This window comes from Hermetia illucens, chromosome 3 (genome assembly GCF_905115235.1).
Source record: "Hermetia illucens chromosome 3, iHerIll2.2.curated.20191125, whole genome shotgun sequence".
NCBI classification, from domain to species: domain Eukaryota; kingdom Metazoa; phylum Arthropoda; class Insecta; order Diptera; family Stratiomyidae; genus Hermetia; species Hermetia illucens.
Genome location: NC_051851.1, coordinates 124745458 through 124763353, shown reverse-complemented (window position 1 = coordinate 124763353; position 17896 = coordinate 124745458). Strand labels below are relative to the sequence as shown.

The 17896-nt window shown below is 39.9% G+C and overlaps 1 protein-coding gene across 1 annotated transcript in view; it reads left to right on the top strand.

Annotated features, from left to right (window-relative positions):
- The window catches only part of LOC119652125 (dynein heavy chain 7, axonemal), a 49790-nt gene extending 35116 nt beyond the window's left edge, over window positions 1-14674 (top strand). The window contains exons 22-31 of the mRNA XM_038056064.1: window positions 1947-2312; window positions 2368-2655; window positions 2720-3135; window positions 3198-3376; window positions 3435-3816; window positions 3886-4883; window positions 10472-10519; window positions 12227-12461; window positions 13561-13712; window positions 13770-14674. Coding sequence (XP_037911992.1) covers window positions 1947-2312; window positions 2368-2655; window positions 2720-3135; window positions 3198-3376; window positions 3435-3816; window positions 3886-4883; window positions 10472-10519; window positions 12227-12461; window positions 13561-13712; window positions 13770-14264 — 3559 coding nt within the window. The 3' untranslated portion in view covers window positions 14265-14674. The remainder of the gene's footprint in view (window positions 1-1946; window positions 2313-2367; window positions 2656-2719; window positions 3136-3197; window positions 3377-3434; window positions 3817-3885; window positions 4884-10471; window positions 10520-12226; window positions 12462-13560; window positions 13713-13769) is intronic.
- Window positions 14675-17896: the final 3222 nt, after the last annotated feature.

Here is a 17896-nt window from a genome sequence, read left to right as displayed (position 1 = left end):
ATCTAAGTCAAATTTTGCCACGTCTTATCCTTCCTATCCTTATATATACACCGCAACCTTTTGAGCCGGACTTTATCTACAATCACACGGTCATGGTATCGCTAATAGATTTCGTGGTTATATTGGCTACGGAATCGTCCATCCTTATGTAGGGAATGAAGAATTCTTCGAAGGATTCTTTTCTTGAACGCGGTTAAGAGTTCGCAGGTTTTCTTGCTAAATCACTTTTGCAGGGCTAGGTTAAAGAGGATGCATGATAGAGCGTCCTCTTGTCTTAGACCATTGTTGATGTTGAATTTCAAGATTGATTGTGTTTTGTGTAAAACAAAAGTTTATTAAAATCAGTTTACTGTCTGTCTGTCTGTCTGTCAGTCACACGCATTTTTCTCGGAGACGGTTATAGCGATTGACACCAAATTTGGTGCAAAGATGGGAACTGTGAACGCTCATGCATACAGTGAGCTGCATCCTTTTACGTCGAATTTAAGGGGGGTCCCCATACATGCCAAAAGGGGGTATACATTTCTTTTCACCAAATATAGTCATGTGGGTTATCAGCTCTTAGTTTTGACATTTTTTGAAAAGGTGGGGAGTGTGGGGATCGAAAGTGATCATTTCTTCATTCTCAGAAACTATCCAACCGAAAAATCTGAAAAAAAGTCAAGAGGCTGCCACTGTATGGTACCTAGGCTCCGAAATACCTTCCATACGATATTCTTTCAAATAAAGTTAATAATAGTGTATTATTATAATTTTTAGTAATTGGCTGCCTTAACTTCATCCTAGTTCCATCAAATTTTGCAGCAATGTAGGCTATAACAAAGAGCATGATTCTACCAATGATGGAAATCGTACTATTACTAAACCAAGTTATATAAGGTCAAACTTGTCGTTTCTTTGCAAATTCAAGACTATGAATGTCAATATCACCTGAAAGTGGATACTCTCTAATAATATATGAATATATTACGTGCTACGTTCTAATGGGGAAAATGCAGACTCAAGTGTCTTTATGTAAGAAATACACAAAACTTTTCATACCTAAAGCGTTCAGCTTTCGGTTTCCGGACTTGTTTATGTATGGTACAGATAGTGCTCCGTTGCCAGTCGTCAGGCATTGATTCGCTGCCCCACACCTTGAGCATAAGCTGATGAACTGCTTGGTGCAGTTGGTCGCCTTCATATTTAACCAATTCCAAACATATTTGTGACTTCTGTATAGGGAACGCTGTTCCATGAAAAAAATTCGCAACCCATTCGTCCGGACCCATCGTTATGGAATCGGTCCATTTCGAGGCTCCTTTGGTTTTCCGTGTAGGGTTGTCAGCCCTACCCAACCGTGAACTCGGAGGACCAGATTATATAATTTGTTCCGTTTTTAGGCGCGGGAAACTTGCTTTCATCCTTCTCCATGTGCAGTTTTTTATTAAGGAAGAACTCCCAGCGATCACCACCCTCACAATCGATGTGACATGATCATTTTTCACAATAATCTCGGGCGAACGCAATGATCACATTGCCTCCTACAGTACACTGTAGTGTACCGTTACTCTCTTGAATTAAGTCCTCTAACACATTTCAAGGCCCTGATCCAATATGAATTGTTGCGTCAACGATTATTATTTAGCCTTTCTCCCTCCGATATCAGGATAAGCTCGTATGAGTCGGGTACGTCACTTTTCTCGGCCGTATCTAATTTAATTTTCAATACTTTTTTAATGTTTAATTTACAGTGAATAGGTCGTCTCCAAATTAGAGAAGCACGAATCTATAGCGCGTAGGAAATTTCATTCTCTATCAAGTAGAGAGAAAAAATTAGGAAAAAGTGACCATTTATATTTTATTCATAAGAAGTTCTTTCCGATTGATTTCAATGTAATCGACAAAAATGATTTTGTCTACAATAAATAGTAAAATTTTCATTTCGAATTTATTCGCTAATTTAGGAGTCTTCAAGCTGAAAATGATTTATGTACGAAGAAACTTCAAAGAGCAGAAGAACTAATCAGTGGATTGGGAGGTGAAAAAAGCAGATGGTCAGATGCGGCAAAAAGTTTGGGCCGTGTTTACAACACTTTGACTGGTGACGTACTAGTGGCATCTGGAGTAGTTGCCTACCTTGGTCCATTCACCACCGAATTCCGAATCACACAAATAGAAAAATGGGTTGAAAAGTGCAACTCGTATGGGCTTGTGTGTAATCCACACTTCCAACTTCAAACTGTTTTAGGTGATCCCGTCGCAATACGAGCGTGGAATATTTTCGGCCTACCTAGCGATGCATTTTCAATAGAAAGTGCGATTATTATCAAGTGCGTATAATTTGAAATGCATTTCAATATCATGGTTTATTTGGTGGTTATTCAGGAACGCCAGACGCTGGCCGCTCATGATCGACCCACAAGCCCAGGCAAACAAATGGATAAAAAATATGGAAAAGGAGAACAGATTATGTGTTATACGGCTTTCACAACCTGACTACACACGCGTATTGGAAAATGCTATCCAGTTTGGTCTCCCTGTGCTATTGGAAAATATCGGTGAAGAGCTGGATCCTATTCTTGAGGCTATTCTTCTGAAGCAGACGTTCAAGCATGGAGGAACGCTTTGCGTAAAACTTGGCGACTCAATTATAGAATACAATAATGCTTTCCGGTAAGACTTTCATTTCTGGTTCTCATTTATTAAATAATCTTTCACATTTATTCCGCATTCTAAGATTTTATATAACAACAAAACTAAGAAATCCTCATTACTTGCCGGAAGTTGCAGTGAAAGTAACGCTTCTGAATTTCATGATCACAACACAAGGTCTGCAAGACCAGCTTTTAGCAATTACTGTTGCACGCGAACGACCAGATCTGGAAGCTGAGAAAAATACTTTAATTGTACAAGGCGCGGAAAATAAAAGGATGCTGCAAGAAACCGAGGACAAAATCCTAGAAGTTCTTTCCTCGGCTGAAAATATCTTGGAAGATGAATCTGCTGTTCAAATATTAAGTTCCTCGAAGAATATAGCAAACGAAATCAAAGAAAAGCAAGCTGTAGCAGAAGTTACTGAAAAGCAAATCGACATTGCGAGGTTGGCGTACAAGCCAATTGCTGAACATTCCACGGTTCTATTCTTTACTATAGGTGACTTTCTCATCGTTTTGTATTTATGCGGACATTTCAACATGGAAACGTTTCAATTTCAGCCGAACTTGCAAATATTGAGCCAATGTACCAATACAGTTTGACCTGGTTTGTGGCACTCTTCACGGCGGCAATAGACAACACAGAAAAAGTTGACAATGTTGAAGAAAGATTGGCTGATTTAAGGCAGTTCTTCACTTACAGTCTTTACGTTAATATTTGTAGGAGCTTATTTGAAAAGGTGTCTGAAATCTCCCTCAGTGCCAACGACTGGTCTAACAATTTTCTTTCTTCTATAGGACAAGCTTCTCTTTTCATTAATTCTCACTGTGAATCTTTTGAAAGCTGAAAATAAACTGGACAGTGGCGAGTGGATGTTTTTGTTGACGGGAGGCGTAGGTCTAGATAACCCTACTCCGAATCCGGCCAAGTGGCTCCCAACGAAAAACTGGGATGAAATATGTCGGCTTACAGAGTACGCCAGCTTTAAAGGGCTGCGAGAGAATATTGCAAATAAAGAGAGTATCAGTGGATGGAAAGAATATTTTGATTCGAGTTCACCTCAGGAAGCAAATCTACCAAATCCATGGGATAATAAGCTAACGGACTTCCAAAAATTGTTAGTATTGAGGGTTTTCCGATCAGATAAGCTAGTTCCAGCGATTCTTCTGTTTGTTCAAGGTAACTGTCCTATGTAAACCACCTTTTCAGCAATAAACTGCAGTATATATTTTTGTTTCTTTCTTCAAGCAAACCTTGGCTCAAAATTCGTAGAGCCACCACCATTCGACTTGCCGTCATCATATGCAGACTCGCACTGCTGCATACCATTAATATTCATCCTTACACCAGGAACAGATCCAACAGCTACACTGCTGAAATTTGCGGATGATCAAGGATTTGGAGCGAATCGCTTGTTCTCCTTATCATTGGGACAAGGCCAGGGCCCAATTGCTGAAAAGATGATCGATGAAGGAACCAAATTTGGCAATTGGGTGGTTCTGCAAAATTGTCACTTGGCAAAAAGTTTTATGCCAACTCTGGAGCGAATATGCGAGAATCTAACTGCTGATACTACTCACCCGGATTTCCGTTTATGGTTAACTTCATATCCTTGTGAACATTTTCCTGTTGTCGTTCTGCAGAATGGTGTTAAAATGACTAATGAACCGCCGAAAGGATTGCGTTCGAACGTTGTAAGATCATACTTGAGTGATCCAATTAATGACCCTGAATGGTTCGAATCCTGTAAGCAGTCGCAAACGTTTAAACGATTGATCTACGCACTGTGCTTTTTCCATGCGATTATTCAAGAACGACGATATTTCGGTCCAATTGGATGGAACATTCCATACGAATTTAACGAAACCGATCTTAGGATTAGCCTGACTCAGTTGAAAATGTTTTTGGATGAGTACGAAGGAGTAAATTTTGAAGCTTTACGATATCTAACAGGAGAATGTAATTACGGTGGGCGTGTGACGGACGATTGGGACAGAAGAACTTTGAAAACTCTTTTGAATTTCTTTTATTGCCCCGAATTATTGGATGACGTGAAGCCATACTACTTCGATACCGATGGATTGTATTATGCTCCAGTAGAAAAGGAATACGATGCTTATATAAACTATACGAAAAATTTGCCGACTATCACACAGCCAGCTATATTTGGATTCAATCAGAATGCCGATATCATCAAAGATCAACAAGAGACGGACACCCTTCTGGCAAGCACTTTGCTGACTCAGGTATGCTTGTGTTGAACTTTTGATGTGGGTTTCGTTTAAACAATTCGAATCTAAATGCTTTCATTGATAAGGATCGAACGGTAAGTTTTACAACTATTTCGTTTAATGACATAATTTGAAAACAAGTTAAACGTTTTTGCATTTTCTTTTTCAAACACAGGATCTTCTGCACAAAAGAGTGGGTATTGCTTAAAATGATTCAACGTTTTATTTTGAATAAAAAAATTGAAAGCTTTTATAATTACTTCTCGGAAAAAAGCATATTTGCCTATTTACGAAGGGGCTAGAAATACTCTAAAAGTGTTCCCTGCTTGCCGTAAAAGGCGACTAGAAGGGATAGGCACAAGGCTGTCGTGTGGAAGGTTGCGGTTCAAATCTCACTGGTGGCAGTGGAATTTGTATCGTGATTTGAAGTCGGATACCAGTCGACTCAGCTGTGAATGTGTATCTGAGTCAAATCAGGGTAATAGTCTCGGGCGAGCGCAATGCTGTCCACATTGCCACATTATCTGTTGTAGTATACCGTTACGGTCTTGAATGAAGTGCTCTAACACACTTCAAGGCCTTGATACAATGTGGATTGTTGTGCCAATGGTTATTATTATTATTAGAAGGGATACAAATTTGTAGACTAGCAACCTGCAAATCTTTAACTTTTCCTGCTCCGAAAACGTGAACAGCATCTTGGGATAGGGACTGACGACTTGGTCTTTTTGGCTATGGAAAACGGTTTATAAGAAATTTCCCGCGATAATAGGACCTGAGTCAAGCTAGACACTAGGACTCTGGAGAGTACTCCTTTCTTGCTACAATGTGCTTGCGTACGCTCTTTCAGTTGTTGCAGTATTTGCGAAGCTGGTACTTGCAATTAATTTGTAGATTTCGGGAATCTGTAATCTATCCGAGCGAGTAGAGGAAGGAGATTAATATTCCGAAGAAGGGTATTTGAGTGCTTTCTGCCATTGCAAAGTTAATCCATAGTTGAGATAATCCTGGAACGTATCATTTCAATGATCCTGGATGAATGCTGCTGTACCGGCGACATCAACACCCTTCGGATCATTACGGAATAATGTGATAAGTTTAGGTTCTTGCTCCGCCTGCTTTTCATTGGTTTCGAGGAACCTTTCCCGCTCCAGTTCTTGTGTTAATCCCGCAATGGATGAACACTTACTATTCTGATGACATCTGTTTATTTCCTCACCGGGTTGTCGATTTAGGACGGCTCTAGATCCTGGAATGAACATCGACAAAGTTAAGATTCTCATTCTGACAGGTCATCGCAATTTTCCTATTCACATCAATAATGGGCAGAACATCGAAGGCGTTGTTCAATTCTTATGTCTAGGAATTGTTGTTCCACCGAACTTGATGTCGCCCGATGCATAAACAGCACTAAATACGACTTCGCTGTTTTGTCCAAAATCTGCAAATGCAGCTATATCAACAATAACGCCAAATAGAGGCTGCTTCGCGCTAATGTTACCTCTGTGTTACTGAATGGTATATCGTGCGTGGAAAGCGACCGCCACTATTGCGCTTTTATCAACTCAAGTCTCTGCCGTGTCATCTATGCACTCTGGCCAGAGACAATAACAAATGAAGAAATTCGTCGGCGTATTGGTTGGACGTATTGTTGAGAAAGCGGAAGTGACAGTGGATAGGTCACACATTGACAGAAGGCAACAACTTCGCAATAGAAATCGTTATCCCAGGATGACCGATGAATGAATCGCCCTTAAGTTACGTGACGCAGAACGGCGAAAAAAGATTTCAAGTCGTGAGAGAAGTTGAAGTACATTTCCAAAAATCGAAAACGATGCTGCATGGATGTGGCCAATGCGCTCTACTCTATATTATTTCCGAAACAATGCGCATATATCCCTTTGTCGCCTGCTTTGCACAATTTTTTGAACTTCATAATGGACATACAATAGCCAAATGTAAAACAGGCAAAGGAATTATCAATTAGATATTTCGGCACTCCAGTTGAACCTTTTCGTAGTGTTGAATACAGCATTTTCATTGATTATGTATGTTGAGACCCATCGAATGCATTTCCCAACTATTGCAATATTATATAAAACAGAATAAAATGTTCCTTAACATGGAAATGGAATTTGGTTTCACTGAAATGTCCCGCCAGTTGAAGTAGATTTGAAGGGGCATAAAGGAAGGTTCTGAAATTACGTCTTAATTAGGAAGAAGAATTCTGGAAAATTCCGGTAGCGTTTTAATAATAGTGGTTATAAATGGGTTGGAGGAATTTTTACGAAGTTGGATATGAATAAAACATGCTGAGGAAGATGGGGAACCAGGTAAATTTATAACAACGCTAACTGAGCAGATGATTAAATCCAATCTGCAATGCATAGAGTTCAGGTTACCCATTGTTTCGTTGCTGTTGTGTCCGGATGGCTCAAGTGGTTAGACCGCTAGGCTGTCGTAGCGGAAGGTTGCGGTTCAAATCTCGCTGGTGGCAGACCGTTTACTTCAAGATTCCGATTCAATATGGACTATTGCGCCAAAGATTAACAAAAACAATAATGTCTTGGTGGCGGAATTACTGTTTTGCATTGGTAGACCATTTTCGGTGACGTTATAGATGTGGGTCATAGTTGTCTCAAAAACATGCTAGAATTGTATTTTCATCAGTAGTAGCTTTTCTTTAAGTAGTCTCTCTGGAGAAATTCCTTCCCCTTACAGGGCAAACGTAAGCAAACTGTCTAAGATCGCCAATTGTGGATGCGTATAGCGAGAAATGTTAGGCCGCCGAAACTGGTAACACTGCGCATGGAGAGTACCTAACCATACGCTACTTCCGTCCGTACGTCGCCCGAATGTCGTGCATGCTGGGCGTGAGCAAGTTCGTCGCAATTCTTTCCGCAAGCAGAAATGGATGTCGGCGGAAATGGGCGTTTCAACTCGAAGTATGAGTCGTATCTTACGAGAAGATCTCGGTGCGTACCGACAGTGCGTTAGCCATATGTTAACGCCAAAACTAAAGGAAATAAGGAAAAGTCTATTTTCTGTTGAAAAAATGTCTACCACCGAGAAAAAATTCAACCGAAAAAATGATCGAGTTATATGTTTACAATTTTTATGAAGCCGCGAATCCAACGTCGTCATCATCCGATTTCTGTCATCGTATGGTGAGGCGTCTCATATCACGGAGTAACTGACATTCATTTCTGCGAGGCCGGCGTCAAACAAAATCAATGCGAGCGTGTACGGAAATATGTTAGAGGATGTAATTGAGCCATTTAGTGAATCTCTATTCGCTAGAAAGCCGCCGTGCTTTCAGCAGGACTCGGCCCTCGCTCACAAAGCCAAGATAATTCAGCAGTGGTTAACGGCGCATATTCCTGACTTTATACGGATGAATGGGTCTCAGGCAGCCTTTGGATTATAGCCTTTGGGCTAAGTTAGAGGAGACTGTCTGCGATCGAACTTCCAATTTGAAGAGTTTGAAGGCCAACATCGTGCTTGCAGCTCGAGAAATGCCGCTTCATACCGTGTGTGAAGCGATCGATGCATGGTCTCACAGACTTCGGGCCTGTATAGCTGCTAGCGGCAGCCTTAAATATTTTTTTTTCGTTTGAAAGCTCTCTGTTTTCCTTTTTCAATGGTGTACTTTTCGATTAATTTGGTTTATTACTCGTGAGAAACAAAGATTTGTATGACTGACAGAGCTTCTGGCTATACTATGCAGATTGGGTGCTCGTAGAAACTGATTTATTTTAAGCGAATAAAATGACTGTCCGTCCTTCCTAGACACTTGATTTGCTCCTTCTGTGTTGTCTTCTTTTTCCAACTATAAACTTTGTTAATAATGGTAAGATTTCCATTAAATTTTCTAGTATGGTGTTTTATGTTATGATCGTACTATATACTACTGAAAAATTTTGTACTTCTAGGATGACTTTGAAAGAGATTTCCAAGGAATTTCCAAAATATACTATTATTAACTTTATGTTAGCGGATACCAGTTTCCCCTCAAATGCATTTTATGTCAAGACTAGGGCTTTGCTTCGAAAAGTACTGAACGATGCCTTCCATTTGATACGGTGATTCCTATATTCGATTCAAACAACTTTTTAATTTCGTTTTGCATGTGAGTTCAAAGTTATACACTTTATGAAAACTGTGTTGGTTATACAGTTTCGTCCTTCCATTGAATTTCGTGTCACTATCATTGATTTTGAGAAAAGTATGTGTGAAGAGACAGTAAACCGATTTTAATTAAGTTTTGATTCCCATGAAACCTTAAAAAGGATGCAAATTAACATAAAAATGCCTTTGGAAAATGTTTATTTAGATCAGAAGCTTCAGAAACTAATCTATACAGCATGTCCTTACTTTCTTACATTTCTTTTTAATTAAAAGTTGGCAAACATATTTTTCATTACAAAAGGGTACTCTTGGCTGCAGGGGGGCTATATAACTACTCGGTTTCTATAATTTACTCATTCACACCGGTCGAAACAGCTGATCATTCCATGAAGATCCACGATGAACTACTTCATTGTCTTGGATAAAAATTACCTGAGCGCTTTGAAAAATTATGGTTTCAAATAATCTTATAGAAAATACTGACGGTTTTGCTATTCATTTTATTCGAAACCACGGGTGGGGGAGCTTTTGTGTATTACTGCATTTGTTAAAACCCGCCCAAAGAATTAATGATTCCTTGTCATTTTGAAAAGTTGCAAGGTTCACGTCTTAGGTCCGGATTATAGTCCGTCAGAAAAAAGGCTCTAAAAGCTTAATTGGACAAGATATGTCTGGTTAGATAAGGATCAAAATACGTAGACCTCAATTTACTAATGTTTCCAACCAACAAAACTTCCAGACATTTTCCAAGTAGTCTAATAAAACTATTTTCATTTTTTCTTGATACGAAATCTATTCCTTTGTCAGTGAAAAATGAAAGTGAGTCTACTAGACTACTAGCGAAAGATTTAGAAGTTTTTTTGCCTGGAATTGTTAGAACACTGATAATTGATACTTTGATTTATAATCAACAAAACAATTTGGTCATATTAATCTTTTATAACGTCTTGGAAAGGCGACTGATCATTTTTTTAAAGGGCTATAACCCGGGCCTTAGATGTCGCCAGAAAACCGTAAAGCCTTCTGTCCCATCCAGGTTGACCTTTTTCTCATCCGGCCATATTATTTGAATTACAAAACTGACGCGTGCTTCGCAGGCTCCCTCGACTTTCCGAGACGGCCGCACCCCTCTACTGTTGTCTATGGGGCAACTCACTCGTCGGCCATCTTGGGAGACTGGATTCAACTACATGGCGTAAACAGCAATGCAATTGTCGCCCCTTAATGTGTGACCTATCCATTGCCACTTCCGCTTTCCGATCACAGTGCGTATGAGCGCCAAGCTTGTGCGTCGACCAAGTTCAGGATATCGTACTCCGATGATATAGCTCAGACAGATGTTGATGAAGGTTTGCAACTTTTGAGCAACAGTGCAGTTTATTTTCCATGTATTACTCCCATATAGTAACACAGAAAGAATACTAGCACAGAGCAGTCTCAACTCGACCTTAATGTTGAGATAACTGCATTTCCAGATTTTAGACAGGTCAGTGAAAGTGGATCTAGCGCTATTAATGCGTAGGGCAACATCCACTTCGGTGTCACCGTCGGTAGAAACCACGTTTCCTGGATATAAAAATTGAATGACGCCTTCGATACTCTGCCCATTAGTGCAGATAGGGAGTGTATGATGACTCGTCAGTCTGAAAACCTTGGCTTTGTTGGTGTTTATTTTTAGTTTTACTCTACTTGCCTCTTTTCCAAATCCAGAACCATTTGGCCAAGATCCATAACCCGGTGAAAGAGCAAATCGATGTCATCGGCATAGTCGAAGTGTTTAAGGAAATATGTCACCATCCGTTGAGTTCCTCGACGCCCACTGGGCAAGACAACATGAAGAACGTCACCGATAACAAGATGAAATAATATCGGTGACAGGATGCAACCCTGGCGGACTCCGCTTTGGACTTCAAAGTTCTCTAAGATTTTACCTCGGTACAGCGCGTGACGTTTTGAACCATTATATGTCGCTCTGATAACAGCTATTAGTTTCTCTTGAATGCCCCTCCTGCGTAGAGCACTTTAGATACACTCCCTATTTACGCTATCGAAAGCTTTCTCGAAATCGTTGAAGATCATGTGCAAAGAAGATCTTAACTCTGCGCACTGTTCCAAAATGATCTGTACGGTGTTGATATGGTCAATGCAGAAAGATCCCGAGCGGAAACCAGCCTGCTCTCTGTCGATCAACCTTTCGAGATGTTCTTTGATCATCATCATCAACGGCGCAACAACCGGTATCCGGTCTAGGCGTCCCTTAATAAGGAACTCCAGACACCCCGGTTTTGCGCATTCGCGCGTTTACTCCGCAACGCCCCTCCTGCGTAGAGCATTCCAGATACACTCCCTGGTCAACCTATCGAAAGCTTTCTCGAAATCGATCAAGTAGGTGCAGCGAAGATCTAAACTCCGCGCACTGTTCCAAAATGATCCGTAGGATGTTGATGTGATCAATGCAGGAAGATCCGGAGGAGAAATCAGCCTGATCTCTGTCGATCAAGCTTTCGGGATTTTCCTTGATGCGTTCCAGGATAATTTTAGCCATTATCTTTGCAACGGCAGGAAGCACGCAGGTATATTAAAGCATATTAGAATATGACGTGGAGAGGGTGAAGTATCCCACCCTCTCGAGCTTTTTGCTTTGTTTGATAGAAAACCTTGATTTAATTTACATTACTTCATTCTTGTATCAATTCATTAGTATTCACTCCTCGGTCATAATTTGTGATTATGTTGTCCGTAATATTTTGGAGGATATTGCTTGATATAGATGGTCCCTTATCATAATTAAGTTCACCTACTTTCGAAACTTTTTTCCCTTTTTCCGTTTTCAATAGTTTTATAATACAAGAGCATTGGGTTTTTTAAACCTTATCTTGTAAGGTATAAGTTACATGACTTTGTTTGGGTTTAAATATCCTTAGCTAATGAAAAAAACAATTAATCAATAAATTGAATTAATATATCCAAACTTTATTCGTTCAGTTGAGGCAGATATTAAACTTTCTAAGGGCAACAAGCTTTACAAGAAGAAAAAAATACAAAATAAAACGTTGAATAAGTTTCATTTTGAAAATTTTACATGCTAATAAAGTTTATAATCTTTTTACTAACTGGACCAGCACCTGGAGAAACAATCCCAAAAGTATATCGAAGTTTATTCTAAACAATTCCCCGAAAACCTTTCCCTACCCACTATTCCTAAAATTCCTGAATTCTTATCCCTCAAGGACACTGCTGGTGGAGGAGGGGGTGAAACATCTCCAGATGAATTAGTTACAAATGTCGCCTCTGATATCCTGAGTAGATTGCCCAAGAATTTCGACAGAGATGCAGCACTGAAAAAATATCCGACGATTTATCATCAAAGTATGAATACGGTGCTGGTACAAGAAATGGTGCGATTCAATGTTCTGCTCAACACGATACGATCCAGTTTGCAAGTCCTCCAGAAGGCAATTAAAGGTTAGTTCTAGTTTAGATTGAAATATTATTTTATTTGCACAATCAAAACTTGCAATTTATCTATATTTCTTAGTCTTTTCCTCGTTTTTCCCATCCAAGTTTGGCTCTATTGGAGTGCATTTCATTTTGTGTCTAGGTGCCGTCTGCCTGTTCACATTCACACCATGCTTTTCTCGTCCTCGTCCATGATAGCAATACAATTGTGAGATAGTGGTATGCTAGATTAATTTGAACTGCGTGGTTTGCTTTTATTTTTGTTTTTGTAGGAGGTCCCAAGAACAACTAGCTTGTATTTTGTTTTGCATTTTTTGAAAGGTTCATAAGTAGCAAGGGTGCATCTCCCCGGAGGTTTCCGGATTAAACTCTTCACAATATCTTCAAATCCTTTCGAAAGATCTGTTAGGGCATATCTGGGCTGGATGAGAACCAGGAATTTTCAATAAGATTTTATCATGTCGTTCAAATTCAAAACTTCCATCCTGTATCGATAAAACCCCCACTAACTGGAAAAGTCCGAATTTTTTAGACCCCCGACCCTTTTATCGGGGTATTATTGTCCACGAATTTTAAACTATGTATACAGTTTAATCACTATATATTTGCATCAATTAGGGAATACCAACTTAAGAACAATATCCAAGGACAAAAAATTAACATCGCCATGCCTTTTCATTGCATATTCATTGCTTTTATTGTAGTTTTTGGTTCTAGTTACCAAATATGGTAATCAACACTAGTGTTCAGTAAATCGAAATTGAATAACCCTCGGGATCTGCCCAGTACGTCGAAATATTGGGGAATTTTGACATAACTCTTTTGCTTTATTTTTTCTTTCACTAAACATTATTTGATAGCTGTGTGTAAACTAAATTTGTGCAGATTTATATATAAATTCAACTTTTCGGTGAAGAGGTTCGCGGAAGAGATGCAACTCGTCCAGCAACCTGATATATGTACATACTTACAAATGCAGATATATATGTAATTTTATAAGATCTTTCCTTTCAACACAAAAACTAGATGTTTGTATATTCGACCGCACAGAATGTTGTTAAATTTTCCATCTAATGAAAATTTCCAATTTTTCTCGCTCGTTCAGGATTGGTGGTGATGTCTGCGGACATAGAGAAAGTGTTCAAAGCAGTGTTGGTTGGACGCATTCCAGAAATGTGGGCCGCGAAATCATATCCAAGTCTTAAACCGTTGGGAAGCTATGTGACCGATTTTCTGCAACGTTTGGAATTCCTTCAAGTAAGCTATTCTGTTGGAATTTTTTTCATTTATTGATCACATAAACATTTGTTTCAGAAATGGTACGACGAAGGTCCTCCTCCCACGTTTTGGTTGTCCGGTTTTTATTTCACTCAAGCATTCCTTACGGGTGCACAGCAGAACTACGCAAGGAAATATGTTATTCCAATTGATTTATTGGCTTTCGAACATGAGGTTTTGCCTGCAACTGAAATGTCTCAGCCACCTGAAGATGGAGTTTACGTTTACGGATTGTTCTTGGAAGGGGCTCGTTGGGATAGAGAAGAAATGTGTTTAGCAGAATCTTACCCCCGAGAACTCTACGACAAAGTGCCATTGATTTGGATGAAACCTATTAAGAGGGAGGACATTGTACCGAGGCATACTTATGAGTGTCCCGTGTACAAAACAGCTGAACGTCGGGGGGTTTTGTCCACCACAGGTCACAGTACAAATTTTGTGGTTGCAATTATGTTGAACTGTCATCCAAAGGACATGGCCTCACATTGGATTATTCGTGGAACGGCTCTTCTATGTCAATTGAGCTTTTAGTGTTATAACATTCCCTTATTTTTGTTGTATTTATTGTATTATTGGTTTCGTTTAATATCAATAAATTCGGACTAACAATTGTCATTTCCGCCGATTCCAATGGTTAATGTCGTTTAAAAGTAAGGCCTTTTTTACAAAATTGCAATGGAAACATCCCATCCAAAAAATAGAACAAAGGAATTTTCAAAGTGGCATGGAGGGCGTAATAGCACAAATCCACTCTTTTATCGGAGCGGTTCAGGAGTTACTATACGGCTAGCCATAATGGAAAATACACCTAGTCAACCATATTCAACTTAAGGGGTTATATCTGATTAGAAAATTTGTTTTTTTTCCACGTTTTTCATTGGCTTAAAATATGTTGAAACATTCCTAGATTCATAATCAATAACGTTTATGTATAAAAACCACTTAAAAATATTTTTAAATTTAGTGTTTCTGGACTAACTCCTAAGAAAAACAACGCATTGAAGGTACTAATGAAATTAAATAAATGTATGAAAAGGAAGTACAGTTTAATGTGATGTCCCTTAATTTGCTACAAAACTTCGTCTTAGGCATAGAACAACCGTCTATCTTCCAGCAGAACAACGGCCCCAAATACGCTTCCTTCTCGGCATGAGTTAGTTATTGTATGTGCCCCGCGCCTCCCCAATCGGTAAACTTTTAAGTTGGTTGAAAATCTGTAGCATTTAACTAAGCTACGTCCATAAACGACACAGTTTCTCAAGAAATGATTTTCGGAAAGCACTGTGAGAAGTTGGGATCGAAATTTCCCCCGATGTGAGTTAATACCTTTCCAAACCGATGGATCCTTGCTTTGCAGCCATAATTGAATACATAACATAAAAATAGAAATGGAAGTTCGAATTTCAAGCTTTTGATTAGAATCCATTAATTTTTCTTTTTGTGCCAGTATTTTTTATTACGTAATACGTGTTTAGATGTGCATTCTTCAACCTTCCGTCTCCTTGAACAAATTTTGTGTACGAACAATATCGGTAGTCATATTACACGATATAAATAACCATGGCGCAAAATACACTAACAGGTGAAAATCTTCCATCATTACTTGAACTTAACTGCGCTCATAGAAAGGTACTATTGTTACATACTTTTTATCACAATGTGTCCCCAATAAAATCTTCAAAACCTCTTTTATTTGGGGCTCTCTGCCGATATAACCTCGTCGAATTTCATCTTTTGCTCAAATTTGAGCTCCTGGTTTAGTATGGTAGAAACTTATTTGGACATATATATTATATGTACATAAGTACGGTCATGTGTTATCTTGTCTTATTCGTATTTTGTAAAATTTGAGTATTTAGACTCCTTCTAGCTATTTTGTCGAAGGTTTTTCTTTTGCAATGAGAGCGTATTTTTAATCTTATGTCTGCTATGAATTTGTTCAGAAACGGGGTCGGTTCGTCTTGATTGGTTGCGCGATTTATCTCGATCAAATGCCTGATAGGGATAGAGTCCTCAGGCGTTCAAATCAGCATCAAGCATGTCAAGCCATCGTTGTTTTGGCCGGCCATCTAAGACGTCTCTCTCGAATTTTTTCCCGATCGGTACAACCTCTTGTCGATCGCCTATATCCCAGTGTAGGACATATTTGTATTCGTAAATCCGAATAAATTCGTACGATGATTTTCTATGAATACGAATGCATTCTTCAATCATCTTCAACGGCGCAACTACCGGTATCTGGGCTAGGCCTGCTTTAATAAGGTAGTCCAGACACCCCACTTTTGCGCCGAGGTCTACCAATTCGATATCCCTAAAAGTTGCCTGGCGTTCTGACCTACGCCATCACTCCATCTCAGGCAGGATCTGCCTCGACTTCTTTTTCTGCCATAGATATTGCTCTTATAGCTTTTCCGAGCTGGATCATTCTCATCCATACGGGTTAAGTGACCCGCCCACCGCAACCTGTTGAACCAGATGGTCGTGGTATTGCTCACAGATTTCGTCATTATCTAGGCTACGGAATCGTCCATCCTCGTGCCAAAAATTCTTCAAACGCGGCCAAGAGTTTGCAATTCTTCTTGCTAAGAACCCAAGTCTCCGAGGAATACATGAGGACTGGCATTGTCTTGTACAGTAAGAGCTTTGACCCTATCGTGAGACGTTTCGTAGTAGTAGTAGTTGGGTAGACTTGAAGGGGATGGTGCCTCTCGCATTTACATCTGCATCACGAATCACTTTCTGCAGTGCCAGGTTAAAGAGGATGCATGATAGGGCATCCCCTTGTCTTAAACCGATGTTGATGTTGAATGGTCTTGAGAGTGATCCTCCTGCTTTTATCTGGCCTCGCGCCTACTCAGTATTATCAATTTCGTTGGGATACCAAATTCTCTCATGGCTGTGTACAGTTTTGCCCTGCCTATGCTATCATAGGCGGCTTTAAAGTCGATGAAAAGATGGTGCAACTGATGGCCATATTCCAACTTTTTCCATCGCTTGCCGCACAGAGAAAATCTTTTCTGTTGCTGATTTGCCTGGAGTCATATGGGCCAATTATGCTCTGGGTGTATGGGGCTATCCGGCTAAGCAAGATAGCGGAGAATATCTCATAGATGGTATTCAGCAGCGTGATACCTCTATAATTGTTGCACTGCGTGATAGGACATAGGACAGATAATGCCCCGTTGCTTGGTGTAATTGGTCGCATCCGTATTTAACCAATTCGGCTGTAATTCCATTTGCTCCTGGCCACTTATGATTTTTAAGCTGGTGCACGGACTATTTCTTCAATGCTTGGTGGTGGCAGTATTTGTCCGTCGTCTTCATTTTTCGAGGCCTCCAACTCGCCGATATTTTAGTTGTTGATCAATTCATCAATTCAACAACCCATCGCTTCAACATACCTATTCTGTCTGAAATCAGTTTTCTGACAGGACGAGCATCGAGATGTATAAGGCTGCATCCTTCTGATTTGTAAAACTTCCTCGCCTAGTGCGGTTGCTCTCTGTACTTTTCACAGACTTGTTGGTTCTCCCAGGCTTTTCCGTCTGTGAAGTCGCTTCTCCGCTCGACTGAGTTCGTGATAAATCTCTGCGCTTGCCCGCTTTCTTTGAGAATGCAATATTACTCGGTATACAGCATTCTTTTGTTCCGTTGCTAGTTAGATTCATCGTCGAACCAGTTTTTCCGACTTTTCTTGCGGCTGGGGTCAAATATGTTTGTGGCAGTATCAATGATAACTCCCTTTAGGAGGGAGTGAAGATCATTTGTTGATGTTTCATCTCCAGGGCATCTGTTAGCTGCGGTTATTGCGGCATTCAGTTCCTCCTTATATGTGTTACGGAGGGCTGTGTTTTGGATCGCTTTAGTATTTACTCTCACCTGATTGTCAGAGGGGATTGTAGGCGGTGTTGCAGTGATCCGAGTCTATATTTGCCCCCTGTATGTTCTTACATTCATCACGTGATCAATTTGGTTAAAAGTGGTCCCATCTGGAGAGGCCCACGAATGTTTGTGGACCGCTTTCCGCGCAAACTAGATACTTCCAACAAACATTTCGTGCGATAGTGCTAACTGAATAATCCGCAGTCCGTTATCATTGGTATTCCTATGTAAGCTATGGGAGCCGACGTATCACCTGAATGCAGGTTCCGTAACTACTTGAC